The sequence below is a fragment of the Rhamphochromis longiceps genome, linkage group LG9 (genome assembly GCF_057381845.1).
Source record: "Rhamphochromis longiceps isolate RC_006_pf linkage group LG9, R_longiceps_female_GT1.1, whole genome shotgun sequence".
NCBI classification, from domain to species: Eukaryota; Metazoa; Chordata; class Actinopteri; order Cichliformes; family Cichlidae; genus Rhamphochromis; species Rhamphochromis longiceps.
Window position 1 is genome coordinate 7,467,228 of NC_140565.1, and position 21,961 is coordinate 7,489,188.

Sequence of the window (21,961 nt, forward strand, 5' to 3'; positions counted from 1 at the left end):
TGTTTGAACAAAAAAAAAAAGAAGAAGCCTTAAATCATGTAAAACAGATGATTTTGGAACAAAAACTCAAAAATTCATTTGTCCACTGCAGCTTGTTTTAGCACTTGGAGCCTTCTTTTGTCTGCTGTATCCAGGCAGCAACAGTTTGTGTCTATTAGACTTGTTATTCTCCAACAAGCTATCTGGAGGTTTATCACAACAAACTGACATTTTAGCTGAGCCTTATCAGCTCCACACCGAAAGGTTAATTGTTCGCATCTCTATCAGCGCATGAGCCTCACCGAACCTTCTGATCCGTGAAATGAAAGGAGCTGTCGTCATGCCGACCGCTGAAAAGATGCTGACTTGATTTTAATCTCTTGGTTTTTGCTTTTTTTTTTTTTCTTTTTGTTTGTTTTTTTGTGCCTAACCCTGGTTGTCAAGTGCTGACCTGTCTACCTGTGCAGGTTGCATATATATGTTTCATTAACATTTTTTTCCCTGCACAAACTATTTAGACGTTTTTTTCTTTTTTCTCTTTTTCTTAAACTGGTTGCTAAGGGAGGTGAGGAGTGGTGCGCGTGTGTGCATGCGTCTTTTCTCATGTTCATGGAAAATAGACAGGGAGGGCTTTGCCAGAAATATTATGATGAGAGAGTGGGCGAATGTGTTCGGAGCGATGACTAGCAACGCGGAAATGTAGGTTAATCTGATCATATGGATGTGGCCATCGTCATCAGCATCATATCTCCTGGAGCAGAGGGAGAGAAAGTATGATGAATGTGAGAAGGAGGGGTAGCAGTAGGGCGTTGGCTGACTGAAAGGTGGCACAGGATAAAGAGGGAAAGAATGGCCAAAGAGGTTTTGGTGCATGATTATCAAAAGATGCAGCAGATGAAAGGGTTGTTTGGTGTGTGTGTGTGTGTGTCTGCAGAGAAACGTGGCTTGAGAGGGGAAACAGAAGCGAGAGAGGAAGGCGGCGGTGGGAAGAGGTCAGCAGAGAAAGATGAGAGAGCTGAGGACAAAAGAACAGAGGGAATGGGAGCAGATTGAGGCAGCGTTTCAGCGATGCTGCATGCTCTCCCCTGCCCTCCCTCTCTCCAACCCTCATGACCTAGCTTCAAACGGTTCTCGTGGTGACCACCTTATTGGCTGGATGTCTCCGTGGTCTCAGTCACCATGCCGTCTATTCTCACCACCACACCGCACTTCCTTTAACCTGCTTTCATCTAATTCAATTACTCAGTCGCATTATGTAAGGTGGTTACCGGGGGAATAGAGCCACGCTCAGAGGTGAGATTGACCCGTGTGCTGTCGGTGATGAGAGGGAGGAATACAGAATTATTATTTTAACAACAGTTATTACAGAGAGTGGAGCTTGTTGTTGAATCTCTCTGCTGCCTTTAATTTTCAATGCAGACCTCCTAAGATTGACTTTGTGGGAAAGAATATTTGCCTACCAGCAAATAAATAACATCACATTTACCAGTAAGGAGTTATGTGCTGGTGTTCACTATTAGTGATCAGACCCAAAACACTGCACAGTAGGTCTGTATTATCCAGGCTCTGGCCTGCAGTACAGGTGGAGCCGTGTTAAGGAAGTTTGAACTTCTGTTTCATGCTGTGTGCTTTCATCTTTGCGGAACTACTTCCCTTTCTTTTCATTTGCAAAACCAAGTGCAACAGCATGGATGTCTTAAGGGGCTGTGTCATTTCAGACCCACAATTTAAAGACATTTAAAAGACATAAAAGACTTTTTGTTTCTGTTCATTTTTAAATATCTGTGTCTATTCAGAAACGTAGATTCTGTGTCACAAAGGAGGGAAGTGAGATCTGTAAACATTATGTAATGTGTTCGGCTTTTTTAGTCTGTCAGGATCCTGACAGCAGTAGCAGCATCCTGAATCGGTGATTGAAATGAGAAAATGCAGTGTTTGATCTGCCTTTGTGTGCTGTTTGGACTGCAAACTGCTGCACAGCTACCATTGATGGAGATGCTGCAGAGTGGGTTGCCATGTGCTAGAAACCCCTCCCCCTCACGGTACTCTCCTCATGGCCAGATATTTGTGATGGAAACTCTCCCCCCTCCCACCCCTGTGCCTACTGTCGTAACCCAAGGGAGACACCTACTGGACCTGCAGTTTAACTGCAGCCTGTGCTTCCCTGCTGCCCTCACCCTGACCTGTACTTCTTTACACAGAGAATTATTTATGGTTTAATTTACAGCGCACTGCTGGGTGCAGTCCTTCTCCAGCGATTGTACAAGCTCTGTGGGACAGGAGGCTGACTGAAGGGAGGCGATTTATAGTGTGCTTTTCTCAATATGGCGATAAATACAAGGGCGATAGCAAACTGCAACAGAGCCTAAGCTCATCGGGATCTATTAGTAAACCTCTCTCTAATCAGTTGTTTTGTTTTCTGCTGTGCACGTCCGTTCCCAGCTTCCTTCAATTTCTCCATTAGACCTCTGAGTTGAATTAACGACATGAAACCACACGGGCCTACACACTCAGCCTGCGTAATGCATTCTTAATGCAGTTTGTGGAGATCCTATACTGTACTGGCCTGTAGTCTGAAACTCATTTATCACGGCTCTGCCAACAGACAGGCTGCTCTGCTGTGAAGAAGACTGTTCTGTATTCAACAGCACCTCTCTCCCTCTCTCCTCATCACCTGCTCTCTTTCTCTCGCTCCCTCCACCCATCCCCTAGATCCTCTCTATTTTTAATTACCTGTCAGAGACCCTGGGTCCTGATCCCTCCTTCCCCGCTCTCTGCCACATCTCATTCACTTCAGCCAGGAATCTGCCTGTTGAGAATACAGCGATTTACAGTGAGGGTACTGGGAGTATACTGTGGGAGGACGTCATGCTGAAGTTGCCTGCTGTATTTTACTGTGTAATACCACAGGGAAGATTTTAGCAGGTGTGCCTGTATTTTCTGGTACTGTTGAAAAAGAGTGTTTTAAAAAGTGTGTTATTTAATTGAGTGAATTATTTAAATTAATGTGTCATACGTTTTGGTTAAATAATGCTTATTATCTTTAAAATTGGCACATTATCATCAAAATAATCATCATCATCATAAGCACAATCGTATCTTACTTACCTTACAGGTAAGGAAGTGCCTTATACTTGCAGTCTTCCTGTTGACCAGCAGGGGAAGCCTCCCGGTTGTTATTGATCGTTGTGTTTTGTCAAGTTTCCCTCCCCTCACCCCCAGATGGACGCCCGTCCCTGAACTGGTTCTGCTGAAGTTTTCTCCTTAATCAAAGATAGTTTTTCCTTCCTACTGTCACCAAGTGCTTGTACACAGAGGTTCGTCCGATTAGGTCTTTACCTTACAATATAACGCAGCGACTGTTGTGATTTAGCATTAAATAAATATAATTAGTTGAAATAAAGTGTTTGCAAAAAGAGGTGACTGTCAACTAAAGCTTGCACTTTTTAAGTTAATGAGGAAATTGCCCCACTTCTCACTTGATTTTATGACCTAATTTACCATTTTACTGATTACTTTTTGGTGTTCATTGATAGTTTCAAGTCATATTTAATATAGCATTAATAGCCTACCTTGGGTAATTGCTATCAGAGGAGGTGCAGTCATTACATCCACTCCTTATTTGACCCTGGTATCTCTCTTATTGTGATTTGGTCCCTGCAGCTCTTATGAGATATGACAATACTGGGAATAATTTTCTGCACATGCATCATGACATGTGACCCCTTTCACATGATACACATAGATAACTGATGCCATGTGTGTGTGCTTTAAATTTAGTCGGCTGCAGCTTGTCATACCTGAAGATTAACTATGGCTTTTCCTGCTGTAGTGTAACATTCTCAGATGTATTTTTCAACTGTTTCTCAAGTACATTAAATACGGCACCTAAAACATGTTAAAAGATTACCGGTGTAATTTTTAACACTCTGTCGTGTGCCAGGTATCATTTAGAAACAATACAAAGTGAAATCGGTGATCAAAACTAAGTGTTGTAATGGTGAAAGAGCTTCAGCATGTTGCCACATGGAATTGCAAAAATCTTTAGAGAATTGTTGCCGTTGGTGTTAAAACTTAAATAACACCTTCCTCTTCTCCTAATCACTTTTATTGCCTGTCAAACCTCCTTTAAATATACTTTGCCTAATCTGTCATATGGCACTCATTTGTCCCGGTGAAAGAAGAGTCCACAGGAGTAGTGATCGGGGGTGTTATCTCTCATCAGCACACTCAGGTCTCTACACTGTGGTAAAAATAGAATCTGGCCTTTGGTGAAGCAGTTTTGTCGGCGGCTGGTCTGAGCGAAACCCACAGAAAGTCATTCTTCGTAGGGGAAGCTCACACTATTTCAGCAGTTTCCTGTTGTGTCAGTTGCGTTTGTGTACACTGCCGCGCTCTGTGTGTGTGTGTTTGACAAGTGCAAAGGGGAACAGAATCCTTCCACCTCACACACACACACAAAGTGAGGTCTCAGATTTCCTGTTACCTTCAGCTGGAACATTACAAGTCAGAAGGACTGAGTGAAAGCGGTGTATTTCTTTGCGTCTGTGTTGGTGAGGGGTGCTTTGAAACCACAGCGCGTGCCCCGTTGCACTTGATGGCCGCCGTGCATCACCATGCGACGTGCATTCAGTGTGTTCAGAGGCTACAGGAGAGCCGGGGAGGATGACGACGACGTCTTTGTGTGCAGCTCTGGACACAAGGTGACACAAATGAGACTGCTAGATATTTTCACCATGTCAGCTTGCTTAGATCTCTGCCCTCTGCATTAATATAGCACAGTGCCTCTGCGTTGCCAGCACAGATGGATTTTGATGTCCCATAACAATTAGTTCCTCTGTGCTCTTCCTCAAACTGTTCATTTATAGTTTGAGACCTTTCCATCAGCACTGGCAGCAAGCAGCAGCTTTGTTCTCCTGAAACTTTTGCATTGGATTCCAGGTATTATTAATAACAGCATAGTGAAAGTTTGCCAGTCTGAATTTAGGGAACAGATGGTGACTGCCAGTGATGTTTCTCTTCATGTCAAGTTTAATTTTGAAGTAAAAAAAAAAAGTTCCTCTGTTGTCTCCTGCAATACCAGATATGTGTTGTGTTTTAGTGTATGGTGTACATTGCATGAAGCTTTTCTTTCTCATACAGAACAGCCTCTCTTCATGTTGCTATTTTCATTTCTGTCTAGTTTCGAGGGAGTTGCCACTTTTTTCCCTCTTTCGAGTTTAGATGTCATACAGATTAGCAACAAAAAAGGAAAAGCTAGACTTTGAACCCCTGCATGGGGTCGCTGTAGCTCAGGAGGTAGAGCAAGTCAGAAGTCAGAGCACTAATCAAAAGGTTGGTAGTTTGAACCCTGGCTGCTCCAGTCTGCAGCCAAATATCCTTGGGCAAGATGCTAACCCCATGCTTTCTGATGCATCCAGCTTGCAGTGCAGCTGTTAAATGAGGCAAAGTGCTAAAGTGCTTTAAGTGTCCAGTCCATTTACCATTTGTAGTAAGGAGGGAATCTGCTGGTGATATCTCAGTTCTGTGTGTACACTAGAAATGGTCCTGAGTCGTCACCTGTATGCTGCGATGAAACATATCTATCTTGATGGTAGTGGTCTCTTCCTGGAAAGCAGTGGATCATCATTTGTAATGAGCTTTCACTGAATGGCTTGATGAGGATGAAAGAGCTGTGAATCATGGTGTTAGAGGCTGTATTTTTTGTTTTTGTTTTTCCTGTTTTGTTTTTAACCAGCAAAGCTAGTTTTGTTTTCATCCTGTGATTTAGTCTGTGCGTGTGTGTGCACCATCATGGTACCTTCTCTGGAAGCAAATAATATATAAAGTTTGATGTACTGGAAACCTTAAGGTGTGCGCTTGATTTCACACAGAAAGTGAGCGTTCATGTGACAAAACATCTACATGTCATTGGGAATTACGACACAGAATTTGGTGAAGGTTATAGTGAGTTTATCACTATAGCTTTGTGGTTACGTTGTCATGCTAACACGCAGTGACTGTGATCTGCATTTGCTCACTGCCTTAAGTTTGAGTGTACAGTAGTCATTAGTCGGGTGTTTGGTAATAAACTCTGTTGGTTGTGCTCTTCTTGTTACTCATTATGTTCCACATTAACAGCACTGAGGGGAGCACTACTCAGCCTGTGGAAACACAAAGGGAGCTTCGTCCAGTGTTTGGTAATAACACTAATAACAACAACGAAGAGCTGAGCGTCCTTTTAAACGTTACATGTTAGGGTGGTGCAAAATGACCAGTGCAGCTAAAGAAGACAAACACTCTATGCAGGCAGCAGAATATGATATAAAATGATTGTAGCATGTGTGGTCAGCAGTTGAACTGTGTTCCTTTACCCAGTAATAAAGCGTGTGCACACTCCACTCAGACTACAATCATTTTGAAATGACTCTGAATGCAGAAACCAAAAAAAATGTTTTGGTTTCCCTTCTGTCAAAACAGACATTAAAGCATATAAATTACTTCTCCACCAGATGCATTCAGGTTTGTTTGGGCTGAGTGGAATCTAAATGGATTTGACCCCAGCCGTGCTCTCCACAGCCGCGAGACTCCATCATTGCTGTATTACTTCCTTTTAAAAAAAAAAAGAGCAGTTAAAGTTGCAGCACACTGGATCCATTCTGGTGGCGACGGACGAGTCTGAACTCGAGTTCAGCCAAACTGTCATGTCTCTTCGCTTTGCCTCGTTCAGCTGCTCGCTCTGTGTTGGACTTGAAACTGAGAAGCAGCGGGTAAAACTAACTGAAGCCAGCAGGGTGCCACGAGGCCTTTGCTCCGGTCCAGCACGTGTGCAGGATATTAAATAATAATTCATGTGAAAAATATTCCTGTTATTCCAAAACCGGCAGGAAGTTCCATCTGCATCCTGAAAGATGCCCAAAAGCTTGTAACTGAAGTGTGTTTCCACCCCTACATTCCTCACCTGTAACAAACAGAGGCAGTGCTGGCACAGCGTTCTGTATCTAATGCTTTCCTGCTCGCTAGAGACACCCAAAGCTGGCACCGGTCAGACTCAGCTCAGCTCCAAAAGCCCCCAATTTTTTTTTTTTCAGAGCATACAGAACGTTAAACGCTCTGAGCCGTAGCCATGGTAACTTAGCTTTTTCCCTTTTGTGGAGTGACCTTCGGATGCTGCCAAGTTTTAAAAGACCATCTCAAAAACTGTCTTTGATGTTTATCTGCTCTGACACTGCAGGGCCAGGTCCAAATCCAGGAAAATATATTCAGACGGCATCTCTTAGATTGTGTAAAAGTAAAGATCTAAATGGAAGACAAACTGTTTAGTTAATAGAAACCTTTTTATCTCTATACCGCATCGGCACTTTATACCAGCCATTTGCACAAAAGACACACGTAACTTATCTCTTCTACTTCCTCTTGCCTTTGCTGTGCAACGTGCTTTTTTTTTTTTTTCTCTAACGCTTGTTTCCCCAAATTTTTCAATCTTTCTAACCTGCTGTTGCACAATTTGAAGCAATATTTATGGTTGCTAAGGAGATGTTTAGCTGTTAGGTCGCCGTGCCGTGACAGTGCTGTCTGTTATGGCAAAAAGCCACATTTAAAGTGACAGCTCTTCACAAGCCTGCACAGAGTCTTGTGAAAACTTTCTGTTTAAAATTCTGTATTTTCCTCTGACCTGTAGAGCTCTTTTTGTGTGCTAGGGGGAAATTTGCTGTATGTCTGCCTTCTCTTGATGAAGTAAATTGTGCTCAAAGCACCAAAAATCCATATTTCTTTCCAGGAATTAAGACCCAGTTACTCAGAAAAATCTGCAGTCCTTTTAGTGAACAGTTGAAACTACACCTGTACCTCTGGCAGTGCTAATGCCAGTGTGACAGCATGGTATCATTAGCTTTAGGTTAAGATTTAGGCTTGTATGATAATAAATAACTGTGTGAACAGGAGTAGAAACAGTTCCAATACATTCAAGGAGCCTTGCTGCAGAAGTTGTCTGAAAAACTGGGCAGCTCATACCAAAACAATCTACATATTGTTTAATATAACTATTAAACAGCCTCATGCATGAACCGTGAAGTAAAATCTCTGAAATTCACCATTTCATTTCTTTTGCATTTCATATCTTTTATCCCACATGGGTATTTCTTGCATTAAAATACCAGCAGACATTTGTCCTCAGAGCATTTGCCTCTGATTTGACAGATAAATGATTACATAACTCTGTTGAGTGCATGTGGTTCAAGTCTCACTGATATGGTGCGATTTCAACCTCTGTGACTGCAAGCCACATGTGCCGCCTCCATCCTGCCGTGCAGACTGCCAGACTTGCTCAAAGCCTTTGTCTGCCTCCTCACTCACTCACTTTCCTTCTTCTAAATGGAGAAATTAGATTATTGTGCAACAGTTATATTTCTTTGCAGCTAAATTCCATGTTTATGTTTGTAATGCTAACTGTGCTGCAGCAAACAGCTCAGCTGATCACGTTCTACCGTTGGGTCCACGCTGTGACAGCTGCTGCTGTTTGTAGCTTGGATGTCAGCAGACACTGGCGTCTTGTGGTCATGGAATTCCTGGAATGTCATTGAATTTTCAGAATAAAGTGAGGACAGTCGTAAATTCCCAGGACAACTCAGTGAATATAAATGAAAAAAAGATGATCAGCCACCCGTGAATGAATGCACCACAAATCCTGATCTTTCCCCCTCTTTTCCTCCATCTGTCTCGTCCAGACAACATCACCGACAAGTCAGGGCCGGTCCGACTCACCTGTCTATACCAACCTCCAGGAGCTGAAGATCTCTCAGTCCAGCCTGCCTCCTGTGCCCTCAGGCTCCCCAATCCACATCCTGGGTGACTGGGAGACCCACAAAGATCTGAGTGGCAGGCACTTCTACTACAACCGGGCCACTGGGGAGCGGACCTGGAAGCCACCACGCACCAGGGATACTAGCAGCAGCACCAGCAGTACCCGAGGAGACAGTCAGTGCACAGCGGAGAGTGAGGTGAGGGGTGCCTGGAGTATTTGAAGAGAGATACTAAAAATGATCTGTTTCTGTAAGTAGTCATAAATGTCAAACATGAACAAGCATTCAAACAAATAATCCTTTGTTTGGGCCAAAGGGTTTAGTAGGTGTGAGTGGATGTGGAAACAGGAATCAGATCATGATGGTCTGTAAATGGCGTCTCTGGCAGTTCACGTTAAATAAACAGGCTCTGTTGAAGTTGTGGTCAACCTCACTTTTAAAAGATGTTGTGGTTAGACGAAGGTGGGAAGACAAGTGCGCCTTTGATATAGAGAAACCATGTTTTCGGTTTCTTAGTAGGTTGTCATTTCATCCTAACTATCCAACACTGCCCCCTTGTGAAGCATTAATGTACTGATGTATAACTGATAGAGCACTGGAGTGGCTTATTATAGCCTAAAAAACAAACGTGTTGATTCCAGCTTGTCACAGGACCTTTGTTTTATTGTTGTTGATTGTGCTGCTTGGCTGAAAGACTTAAAACATGAAATTCCAACCAGCCTGAGGAAAAACGTGGCGATACACGACAGATAAATCTGCCACTGACATTTGCAAATACCATCAGCTACTAGTGTGAAGTTGTTCAATATGTTATTTTCCAGCTGTGACTGTTAACCATTTTTACACAAATAAAAGCATTAGTCAGCTATAAAGTAAGAACAATAAATAAATAAAGTAAAAGAAACACGTCAAATGTTATTTGATGCTTGGGTTGTTCAGCTTTTATATTCACTAAATATAGTTGGTTGAACGCTTCTCTACTCTTTTTCTCTTCTGGCACCAGCAGCCTCAAGGCCTTTTATATTTTAAGGTAAATACATACAGAGAGAACCCAACAATCAGATGACCCCGGCCCCTGTATGAGCAACCACTTTGGTGACAGTGGGAACAAAAAACTCCCTTTTTAAACAGGAAGAAACCTGCAGCAGAACCAGGCTCAGGGAGGGGCTGCCATCTGCTGCGACCGGTTGGGGGTGAGGAGAGGAAGCCAGGACAAAAGACAGAGATTAATAACTAATGATTAAATATCTTCCTTCTCTCTCCCCAACCGTCACAGCAGATGGCCCCGCCCCTCCCTGAGCCTGGTTCTGCTGCAGGTTTCTTCCTGTTTAAAAAGGGAGTTTTTCCTTCCCACTGTCGCCAAAGTGGTTGCTAATAGGGGATCATATGATGGTTGTGTTTTTCTCTGTATGTATTATTGTAGGGTCTACCTTACAATATAAAGCGCCTTAAGGAGACTGTTGTTGTGATTTGGCGATGTATAAATAAAATTGAATTGAATTGAATTAAACACAAAGAGTGGGAAAAAAAGGTGAGTGAAAAAGAGACAGTCAGTGCATTGTGGGAAGCTAAGCGAGGGATCAGGGTCACCTGATCCAGCCCTGTCTATATGCTTTATCAAAAAGGAAAGTTTTACTTCTAATCTTAAAAGCAGAGATGGTGTCTGTCTCTTGAATCCAAACTGGAAGCTGGTTCCAAAGAAGAGGGGCCTGAAAACTGATGGCTCTGCCTCCCATTCTACTTTTAAATATTTTAGAAACCAAAAGTAAGCCTGCAGGCAAAGTGGTTGTATCGGGGTCATACAGGGGTCTTTAAGATAAGATGGGGCCTGATTTTTTTAAGACCTTATATGTGAGGAGGGGGATTCAACAGGAACCTAATGAAGAGAAGCTGATACTGGCGAAATATGCTCTTTCTTTGTGGTCCTCATAAGTAGTGTAGCTGCAGCATTTTGCATTAAAATGTTTACATGATGTTTACAGTTTTACATTCTTGCCTACAGTTGGGCAAGATGATTGATGCTGAAAACTACTTGAGAACCTTTTAAATGTTGGTGTTGTACCTTACAGTGATATCAACATGAAGCCATGGAGATGCTGCTGAAGTGCATAACATCCACTGTAACTCACATGTTGGAGTTTTATACTCAGCAGCCAGTTTTTACTTTGGTTGACTATAACTTTGTGTCCTGTTAGAGCAAACTTGCCATGTGGTCATACGTGTGGTCATACGTGTGACCCTTGGTTCAGCCAGTTCTTTGCTTTAAGGTCTTCTTTGCTGTCCTTCTTTCTCCACAGCCACTGTCCTCAGAGGAAAACTGCCACAGCACCCACTCCAGTCAGTCTGACAGCCAGTATGGGTCACCCCCTAGAGGCTGGTCTGAAGAGCTGGATGAACATGGACACACCCTCTATGTGTCTGAATACACACAGGAGAAGGTGGAATCTGATTTTGATTGTGCTTAAAAGAGTTCGGGTGACCTCACCTGTCACCCTTAGCGACTGCACTTCCATCAGATGCTTTTTCTTTATTTGCAGCTGACCAGTGTTTATGTTTACAGTGGATAAAACATGTGGACGAACAAGGCCGACCCTACTACTACAGCGCTGATGGCTCCAGGTCAGAGTGGGAATTGCCTAAGGTAAGATTACATGATGAACTTGGTTGTCCGTGTGCTTTGTCTTCGCTCTTTACATCAGACATCCACCACCTAATGCAGGTTCCTTCCTGTGACAATGACAAGTCTTGTCGTATTACATCACCTGGCACCACTGCACTGTAACACACTTTGCCTCATCCTAGCAGTGTTGAGACCAGTCCTGTTGTTGTAAGTGGATGAAGTTCTGAGAGCTCACGGAAGAGCCAAGTTTACGTTGAACTCTAAGTGACTGGCTATTAGTGGCACTTTACCACCTAATCTGGAGGCTTTAGAGGCGATCAGAATAGACCGCTTCGTTTGCAGAGTGAGTAAACAGTGGTCCAGTGCACACGCAGGTACAGTCAGTGGACTTTACTGTAAACAATGCCTGCTGTGTAAGGAAAGTTCCTCTGTCCAATGATCCTGTGGACAGTAAAAGGAGAGGTAGGGAAAGGGGATGTGAGGTCTGTTAGAAAAACATCTGGACTGTAAACATCACCACTTGTCTCTGTCGTTGCAGTACAACATCTCCCCTCAGCCTGGCGAGGTTCCTAAGAGTCGCAGCCTGGAGAGAAAGCAGCCGGAGCCCATTGTCCTCACTAAGTGGAGGCACAGCACTTATGTCTTAGACCTCAATGACAAGGTAGGACAGAGACCACCACTAATGTGGAGTTAAACAGTGTTAGGCTGATGGAAAAAGGCTCTGCTGTGTTGTTCATGCTGTGTTTTGTGTGCACTTTGAGTTCAGCATATGGAAAGGTGGTGAATAATTCTGTGTGTGAAAAGAAGAGAGCAGGTTGTTGTGAAAATTAATGATGGCCAAAAAAATGGATTAACAAGTTTGCTTTTTCTGGGGACGACTTCATGGTGTGTGTAGCCAGCATATCTCTGTGAGGACAGTGGGCACCTGCTCGTCATGTTGTGTGTGATTCAATCTTGTGACATGTAAAACGGGCCAGAGCCACAAAGTACAGCTCACAAACCCACACGCTGACACTTGAATGTCCCTGAATTCCTTTTAACAATGCAACATCTGTTACCATCTGGGTCAGTTATCAGTCTCGCTTGTGTCTTTGTTTGTGAGAGTGCTTTTTTGTTTTTGTCTCTTGTGAGAACAAAAATGTTTGCTTCTGTAACGGTTTTTTGGGTGGGGGGCTTTTCCCCCCTGTCAAAGCTTCTCTGAGGAACTTTTTTCACAGGTTGAAAATACATTTTTGTTTTGTTTTTTTTTTTTTTTACCTAAGAAACTTTTTTACAAACTTGGCTAATTTTCTTTTCACCTGTTTCAACTGGAGAACTTTTTTCTTCCCATTTCACAGGTAGAAAAAGTAAAACATTGTAAAACGGTCTGAAATTGATTTTTACCTTTTAAGTCAGGAGGAAAATAAACGTGTTAGAGATTAGAAAATGAATCACCACAAGCTTTTCTCACTTTCCGCTCAGGGCTTCTGAAAGGAAAGCTCACAGAATACAAACTGATACAAGAAAGGAGACGCTGCAGAGATTTAGACATCCTCAACCTTACCCTTCAGTTTGGGCAAAGCTCCAAAAACTAGTCCCTGCACTTTTTATTATGCAACTAGGCACGTATTTTTTTCTTTTCTTTTTTTAACCCTCCCTGATGCAGAGTTTAGCAAGTCACATTAAAGAAATGGTTCTAATATGGGATCTAACAATATGCATGAGTTAAAAGAACTGGCTAAAGAGTGGCTAGATTTAAAAACAACACCCTATATGTTGGTGTTTTGTTAGTTTCTTCAGTGTACATTGTTGTTGATGCAGATCAGGAAAAGAAGAAGCTTATTGGACTAAATATTGAACATCTCTGAAGCCGAAATCCAAGATGTTTGCAGTTTAAACCCTAACTTGTCTTTTTTATCTTTCTCTTTTAATGACTTCTATTAACAATAACTCATTCTTGTGATTCCATCCCAGGTTTCTTCTCCATCACTCTCTAACCTCAGACCTACTGTCTTCATGTGTAGTCATGACTACACATGACTACACATGACTACACATGACTACACATGACTACACATGAAGACAGTAGGTCACTAATAACATGTATAGTTATTAGTGACTTATCACACTGTGCCTCTTGTTGGTAGGAGTGTGCTTCGGTGCCCAAGCAGAGCTCTCCAGACTCTGACTCCTGCCCCTCATCTCCTAAGCACCCCTTGACCGTTAGTATCCCAGCTTGCACTGCACACTGCATATCATCATCCTGCTGTCTCTGCATGTAAAGACAACACTTCTCATCTTTAATCTTCTCAACAACCCAGTTGGTTTACTATCGTCTGCTGCATGCCATATTTACCTGCATCAAACCTATCACCTACCTACTAAACTACTATTTCAACACTGCAGCATTAGGGTGCCATCTGCTGGTGGTGTTTAGCTATGACACAAGGCAACACAGCAGCTTTAAGACTGTTTGCTCCGCTCCATTTGCTTGTTGAGGATCGGTGTGTGTGTGTGTGTGTGTGTGTGTGTGTGTGTGTGTGTGTGTGTGTGTGTGTGTGTGTATTTTCATTCATGTGTTCCAGCAGGTTTTTATCTGCCACTGTGTGTCTCTCTCTTCAGCCTTCAGAGAAGTGTGGAGTTCTCAATGTCACCAAAATCACAGAGAATGGAAAGAAAGTCAGGTAAGACGTGATTACTCTCTAAAAGTGTTCTCTGCATCCACAGAATCTCATTAACACATTTGTTCTGACTAACAGGAAGAACTGGACCTCCTCATGGACTGTGCTGCAGGGCTCATCCCTGCTCTTTGCAAAGGGTCAGGGGGGCAGCACCAGCTGGGTATGTATCCTGTGACCTCGGACTTCTTCTTTTGCTTTTTTTTTTTTTTTTTTATCATTCCATTTGTTTCTCTGATATTTTCCTTTTCCATATTCCTGCGTATTCACCGGCCTTCATGCCATCTGTGTTGTGACGTTTGTCAACTTCTGTTCATTAGTTTTCTCCTCTTCTCTCTGAAGTCTTACTACCGCAGCGACTCTATCCCAGAGCTGCTCCTCACTCTTCTTAGCAGCTGGAAGCACTCAGTCAAGCCCCGTCCCGCTGTCTCCTATGTGAACTGTAGGCCCGGTCAGGCTGCCGCTGTATGTTCCCTCTCTCTCTGCATGCGCTCCCACCTCTCTCCCATTTGTTCATTCACCCCTGCTGTGACTGACCAGGAGACTGACTGACGTGTGTTTGTCAAGCTTGACTCACCTTAACTTCACTTTAGAGAAACAGCGGTTTAGAGAGAGATCAAAGGATTCTTTTAAAGGTTGTGTGATATTTATACTTTTATCTTAAATTTACAAGAAAGCAGCTACCGTACGTTTTTGATCTTTGTTGCACTTTGTGGCATTAAACTTGCACATTTTACCTGGTGCTTGGAGAGCAGCCAGGATTTAGGCTACGTCCACACTAATGCGTTTTCGTTGGAAAACGCATAGTTTTCTCTCCATTTTGGCCTCCCATCCACACTCAGACAGCATTTTCTGTGAAGGAAAACGCATACACTTGAAAATGGTGCTTTTGTGTCGCAGTGTGGACAGCAAAAACTGAGACTTTTTGAAAACAATGATACATTTTAGTCATGTGATGCAATCAAGTGTCTAATTAAACAGCGGTGGGCATTATACAGCAGTTGTTTTGTTTGCTCTCAATTTTGATATCAGTTTGTACATTCCTCAGATAGCTTTTCTTCAAATTCCAACAACTCCACCTCATTGTTAGTCCACTTTAAAAAAAACTCGGTGCTTTTTCTCGACATTTTGCTGCGACGTTTCAAAGAGTCAGAAAGTAAATAAACGGCAGGCAGAAATGAGGCAGGTCGAATCGTCTTGTGTTTCATGCATGCGCAGTACTGGAACGTAAGCGTCTTCGCCCGTTTCAATGTGGACGCACAACTCTGTGAAAATGACTGAAGACGATAGTGTGTGGATGCGGAGTGTTTTCAGACGAAAACACCGTTTTCAAATCTATCTGGGCTAGTGTGGACGTAGCCATAGATACACTAATGAGCAGCAGTGGAGCCCAAACAGACAGACAAACAGAAAATAGTTAATAAAGAGGACTTAAATTATTCTGTTGGATAAAAGAGTATGCAGTGTGTCTCTCCTCAGGAGGACATCCACTTATATTTTACTTGGGGCAAGTGTGTTTAATACTTTATTGATAAATGGAATGCTCTTTAAATATTAAGTGAGTAAAAATATGCAGAAAAGAAAGAAAAAATGCAAAGAGTTTAAAGAAAATCAGCATTCCAGTAACTATAGAAAAGTGATTTAAAGAGAGGAAGAACAAAGTGTGATCAAACCTTCATGAAAGGTTCACACCCAACAGCTGCATCAGTGTGTTTCATACAGTTTCTCTGTGATGTCACTGAAAGATTTTTTTTTTTTTTAAGCAGTACTGATATTTCATTTAGCTGGAAGAAACCTCTGGCTGGTAGTTGTGTGTGGAGAGTAAGAGAAAAGAAGGAGAGCACGGAGAGACAAGCACAAAGTGCATACTGGGAGAGAGAGGAGGCAAGAGTTGATATTATGGCAGCATATAAAGACACAGGGAGGAAATACAGAATGCTAACAGGGCTTACCAAGCATAGGTCCAGGACCCAAGGAGTCAGAGGGGTTCCCTGGTCTTATTCCAAAAATATATTACATTGTCCAGAGTGAGGCACAATAAAATAAAGCAAGTCACTCTACAATCCAGTACCAAATTTAAAATCTTGTCTTGGTCATTTACAACAAGTGGAGATACTTATAATTGACCTTGTTTTATGACGGGTCACACCACAGCTCCAGTGATTAATAACAGTGCTGGGTCGTGTCCTGGCATCCCCTTCCAGAAAGTTACCCACACATGAAGAGCCAGACTTTGGGGACAGTGCTGGAGTTGATCAACTGCTCCAACGTGCAGCTTTCTGCTGGGGTGTCTGACCAGGCGTTGATGTCAGGAATCTGTTCGCACAGTTTCAGGCATTTGCCATATGGACCGCATGTCTGACAAGAAGAGAGATTTAGGAGGCTCACGGTGTTCATCACTTTCCGGTGATATTTCCAGGAATAGCTCTGACTGAATTACAACGCTGTTAGATTTAAAACCTCCAAACATCGTGTTTATTAATATGCATGACATTAATATAAATAACTAATAGCCTTTTTGCTTTTTCGTAACACAAAACTAAAGATCTTTGTGTGTGAAGAGATCCAATATGTACCTCCTGCTCCACCAGTGATTCCTCTGACATCAATGCAATATTAATGAACATAACTGAGGTTCTTAGATGATTTAACGACTATTTTATTAACTGTTGTGTTATTTACTGAGTCCAGTGTTAAGTCTTTACCCCTTTGTTGCATATCTGGTTTCATCCTTGTACAGACACAGCATGACATCCCTGTTATATTATGTGTGCGTCAGATGTTGTCTCTCATACTGTGTCCCGTCTCTCTGTTCCAGAAGTTTGGCAGCAATCAGTCTAAGCCTGAGTTCACTGTGGATCTGCGCGGGGGGACAGTGGAGTGGGCCTCCAAGGACAAATCAAGCAAGAAGCACGTCATCGAGGTGCTGGACCCACTGGACCTGCTCCCAACTCTCAGCTCTTGTTTTTTCAGTCATTTTCGGTTCAAACATGTCAGAACAAGCTGAGCTGTTTTGGCTTTTTATCCTTTCCTCCTCTAGCTGAAGACCCGTCAGGGAACAGAGCTCCTGATACAGTCTGAGATCGACAGTGTCATCAGTGACTGGTACCGCGCCCTTACAGAGACCATCAACACACATGTGAGTGGAGGACACAGAAGCTTTACCTTTAATTTAGATACTTTTCCCACAATTCAGTGCAAGTCCAGCCAGAGCTGAAATCCCAGTTTACACCTGTTTAAACAAACTGCAGTGAAAGGTTAAATATTCAGGAGTGGACAGAATAAATAGAAACTGAGAGCAAATTCATTCTGAGCCAGCTTAAGCTAACAGCATGTATGTGTCTTCCCCGTCCAGGCGTGGGAGTCGGATGAAGCCATTGAGGAGGACATGCCAGAGTCTCCGGGAGCTGAGAAACAGGACAAGGAGAAGGAGCACCGGGACTCTAAGAAGAGCCGAGGTAAGTCTGCGAGTGTCCCTGCGCTACAGAATGGACATTCAGTGTGTTTGCAAAAGAGATGCACTCACATGGAGCCTGTCTTCCTACAGCAATGAAGAACTCTGTGAGCATGGATTCATCAGACCAGAAGAAAACCAGGATGAAGCTCAAGAAGTTCCTGACTCGTCGACCCACATACCAGGCTGTCCGAGACAAAGGATACATTAAAGGTAAGCGGACAGCAGCTCTATGCACGTGACTCCAGCGAGAGTGCTCTGTGATGTTCCACCAGACGGGTGAAAGATGGAAATAAATGTTTGTGCGTGCTCACAGATCAGGTGTTCGGCTGCAGTCTGACCAGTCTGTGTCAGCGGGAGAACACATCAGTGCCCAACTTTGTCACAATGTGCATCGACCATGTGGAGAACACAGGTACGAGCCCCCCATACATACGCATATGTCACACTGCTTATTATTTTTATCGATTTTTATATACAACTTCACAAATGCAGACATTAAGCTCCCCCATTCTAATCTAAAGACTCCAGAATATGTTGCTATAAATCATGCATCACCATGGCGATGGTTTCGGCTCAGTTTTATTTCATGTTCAGCCAGTCGTTTGCTACAGTTGCATTATTTTTTCACACACATTAAACAACAGAGTTCCAGAGGTTAAAAGTACACGAGCCAATTACCCGAGTCGTAAACTGGAAGAGGCTGTGTAAAAGTATTTAAATGGAAAAAATGTTTGAAAATCAGTAAATACAAAAATAAATAGATCTTCCAGCCGATGAGGTTACATAGACACAGGCCAGTAACATGACCTGTGTCCAGGTCATGGCGGAGAGAGGCAGAGTCTTTCAGAAGTAAACTCAGGTTTTCTGCCACTTCAGCCAGTTCAGAATATTAAACATCTGTGTGGAATTTCAATTGTTTTTAAATTGTTTTTGCTTCTGATGCTGCGACTTTCTGTATCAGGCGTAATTTTAGTCTCTTTCAAGCATCAACTCAACTGTTTTCATTCAGACTACCTGCAGTTTGTTCCAGAGCAACACAAAGCGAGGCAGTGAAGACAAAAGCATTTGATCAGTCTCTCTTTGTTGGTGCTGCTGCTTTAAAGTCAGGAAACATAAACGCGGCCTTGTCGTTTACACTCCCTGCTCCTGTCTGTGTTCCCTTCCTCTCAACTACACCCACAGGTCTTAATATTGACGGCTTATATCGAGTGAGCGGGAACCTGGCAGTGATCCAGAAGCTTCGCTTTGCTGTGAATCATGGTAAGATCTAGTTACACTGTATCTCTATATGTGATGTGATGTAAAGGGTCAGCTTTCTGGTAATAGTTGTGTTCTGCCTTACCTCCTCGTCATCTGTCAGATGAGAAGGTGGATCTCAATGATAGCAAGTGGGAGGACATCCACGTCACCACCGGAGCTCTCAAGATGTTTTTCAGGGAGCTTCCAGAGCCTCTGTTCTCATACGGATCCTTCAATGACTTTGTGAATGCCATCAGTGAGTTATACGGTTAAAATAGTGCCGCTCTCAATCTTTAGGTTAAATCCTTTGCCTGGTGTGACCACAAGGTGGCACTGCATCCATGTGTTTTCGCTGATTCTGCTTCTCCTCTTCAGAGTGCTCCGACTACAAGCAGCGAGTGAATTCAATCAAAGATTTAATCAAGAAGTTGCCAAAGCCCAACCATGACACAATGCAAATCCTCTTCAAACACCTGAGGAGGTAAGCAGTGCGCTGGGACACTTTCCATTCATCCATTTAATAAATAACTTCTTCAGATCCTGAAACCTGTGAAATTTCATCACTGTCTTCAGAAGTGAGAGAGTCATCAGTCAGACTTGTTCACTTCTAGGTTTCCCAATTGAAGTCGGATATTCTCTGAATTAAAGCCACTGTGTTGTATGTTAGTTATTTATTACTGTGTATTTTGTTATACACTAAGGTATAATGACAAAACATTGTTTCAGCCCAGATATAAATCATTTTACCCTGAAGATCCATCAAATAAAAACAAATATTCGGACCTGTGTCTGTATCAACACATGGGAAAAGTACAGCCTGACAACTGTAACCAGCCCATCCCAGTGTGAAGCCCAGGATCATAACTAGTTGGCCAACTCATCAGCAGTCACTTTGAAAAATATAACTGGTGATAAACGTTTATGAGGAACATCCGACACGGAGAAAGTAAACGCCTTCAAGTGTGTATTCTCTAATGCCCGTCCTCTTTGATTTATTGGGTCACGTTTTACTTGAACGAGTTTCACACGCGTGGCTCAAACGGACCCGTTCAGCTGTTTACTCTCCCTCGTTCCGATCAGCCTACATGCAAACACAAACTTGAGCCAGCTGTGTATTCTTGGCTCACTGCAGCCAGTGGCAATATCATATGTTCACAATGACATTTGCCTAGCTTTCCAATTTGCATTTATATGGTGCCGTGTTTGCTGTAATTCAGTACCTGTGAAGTGGTGTTTCATGAGGAAATTTATAGCGTGACATTCTGTATATGGAGGTCTACATATATCAGCAGGGGGATTTAATCTGCCTTCTTTTTTCCTTCGCTCCATGAATATGTTATTGTTTTGTGCATCTGCATGCAAGGATGTAGATTCTATTTAAAAAAGCTATTATGCTCTTGCCTGGAGCGTTCTGTCGTGTTACCGAGTTTGCTTCTGCGCTCCGGCTCGAGCCTTAAAGATGTATGTAATGCACTTTTCTCCAGATGAAACCGGAACGCCGGCGAACATCTGAAGCTGTTTATAAAACGTGCAATCTTTAAATCTCCTCTTCTCCCCATTCTCCTCTTCTCTCCAGGGTGGTGGACCACGGAGAGGCCAACCGCATGACCACGCAGAGCGTGGCCATCGTGTTCGGACCCACGCTGCTGAGGCCCGAGACCGAGACGGGCAACATCGCGGTCCACATGGTCTACCAGAACCAGATAGTAGAGCTTATACTGCTCGAGTACGAAAGTATTTTTGGTAGGTAGAGGTGCCTACTTAGGAAGAGGATGCCACACTTTTCAAACACGGACTTGTTTTCCATTTCCCCTCCTCTCTTTTGTTTCTGGACTGAACTGAACATTGCTGTGGACCAAGCAGAAAAAAAATTCCTAAAGTGTTGCACTTGAAGAAGTTTTGGAGATGATTTAAAAGAAAAAAACAAAGTGTATAAATCTCACCCACTTGTTCAGTTGCCATTCCTGCTGCGAGTAGTGGGGCCAGATGAGTTTTTTTCAGAGTGGTGCTGCGATGACGTGTGGACGATGTGGTGGATTTGAGTATTCAGGTGTTTTTCACATACACTGGATTCCCTGTGGCCAGTAAATGAAAGTGGAGCTGCTCGCACCTCTTGGTGGAATCCGACCAGCAGTGGTTCTGGTTTCTGTGTCGTGAAGCTTCGTTTGTGACGTGTGAGCCCTTTGAGTATTTGGATGAGGTGGAAAAAGAATCAGTGTTAAGCTAACAGACTGTCTTTTGGCTCTTGGATGAACTGGAATTACACTTATCCCACTTATTAGTGACACCCCCGCCCCCACTTTCAACCAGTGTTGGCCATTAACCCTTTGACACACGAGTGTGCCGAGTGAGGTAAATGGCATCAAATCGGAGCAGAAGCATCCCTGTGTTGCCACTTTGTAACAAACTGTGTGTCGTGTAGTCTAACGTGCTTTGGTAACATTTGCGTTAAGCCGGCCGCGGTCCTTCGTGAACTTCATTAAAACTTCAGTGGCGAGAAAGGTCGCCAACCTCAGTCCTGGTGTTACTGGAAACTAACAAAGCGGACTTCTGGGAACTTCAGTGTTACCATTTCACATGAATTTGCTGACCCTTCTCCTCACGTAAGCTAATATTACAAAGTGTTCAGACAGGGGAACATGGCGCCCGGCTGTTCGAACGCAAAGAAGAGCCTTTAAACCCTTTCGGAGCGTATGTATAGGGAAAGAAAGTAGCTGTTAAACTGTCGTAGTGACTGAGGTATGTGTGCTTTTGATGGCGAACCAGTGAAAGAGTCTGACTTTGTTGAAGTTTGAATCAAAAACGTGAAAAATAGACAGATTGTGAAAAAGAAAAAAAAACCCGTGACCGACTGTTACTTTTGTTTGCAGGTGTATCTGGAGTGTTTGCGCATGGTCAGGCATACATTTGAATGTACTTTTCAGGCTAACTGCTGTTTGTGAAATTGCTATGTCTAATAAAAAACAAGACAAACCCACGTCGGTGTGTGCTGTGGTGGATGTGAAGTGAAGAAAAGGTTAGCAGGCTGTTTAACCTTCAATCAGCTCTAAAGCTTCCCCCCTTTCCCTCGTCTTTAATTACATAATTGAATTAATCTACTCAGCACTGATATCCTGCTTATTGAATTGAGTGATTAAGCTTTCATGTCTCAATCAATTATTTTCCTACCTGTTAATTATGAAATGAAACGTCGGTGTATTTCTGGAGATTTCTTGAACGCGGCCCAACC

At 43.0% G+C, this 21,961-nt stretch overlaps 1 protein-coding gene across 4 annotated transcripts in view; it reads left to right on the top strand.

Moving 5' to 3' along the window:
- arhgap12b (Rho GTPase activating protein 12b) overlaps positions 1–21,726 on the top strand; it is a 63,431-nt gene extending 41,705 nt beyond the window's left edge. The window contains exons 3-18 of one of the 4 annotated variants that reach the window (XM_085418093.1): positions 8,685–8,957; positions 11,057–11,197; positions 11,320–11,400; positions 11,918–12,040; positions 13,506–13,580; positions 13,981–14,042; positions 14,118–14,199; positions 16,855–16,959; positions 17,077–17,175; positions 17,392–17,494; positions 17,584–17,703; positions 17,807–17,905; positions 18,676–18,753; positions 18,854–18,988; positions 19,108–19,213; positions 20,309–21,726. In XM_085418093.1, coding sequence (XP_085274219.1) covers positions 8,685–8,957; positions 11,057–11,197; positions 11,320–11,400; positions 11,918–12,040; positions 13,506–13,580; positions 13,981–14,042; positions 14,118–14,199; positions 16,855–16,959; positions 17,077–17,175; positions 17,392–17,494; positions 17,584–17,703; positions 17,807–17,905; positions 18,676–18,753; positions 18,854–18,988; positions 19,108–19,213; positions 20,309–20,483 — 1,857 coding nt within the window. In that variant the 3' untranslated portion in view covers positions 20,484–21,726. The remainder of the gene's footprint in view (positions 1–8,684; positions 8,958–11,056; positions 11,198–11,319; positions 11,401–11,917; positions 12,041–13,505; positions 13,581–13,980; positions 14,043–14,117; positions 14,200–16,854; positions 16,960–17,076; positions 17,176–17,391; positions 17,495–17,583; positions 17,704–17,806; positions 17,906–18,675; positions 18,754–18,853; positions 18,989–19,107; positions 19,214–20,308) is intronic. The other 3 variants (XM_085418095.1, XM_085418096.1, XM_085418097.1) reach the window with 3 other exon arrangements.
- Positions 21,727–21,961: the final 235 nt, after the last annotated feature.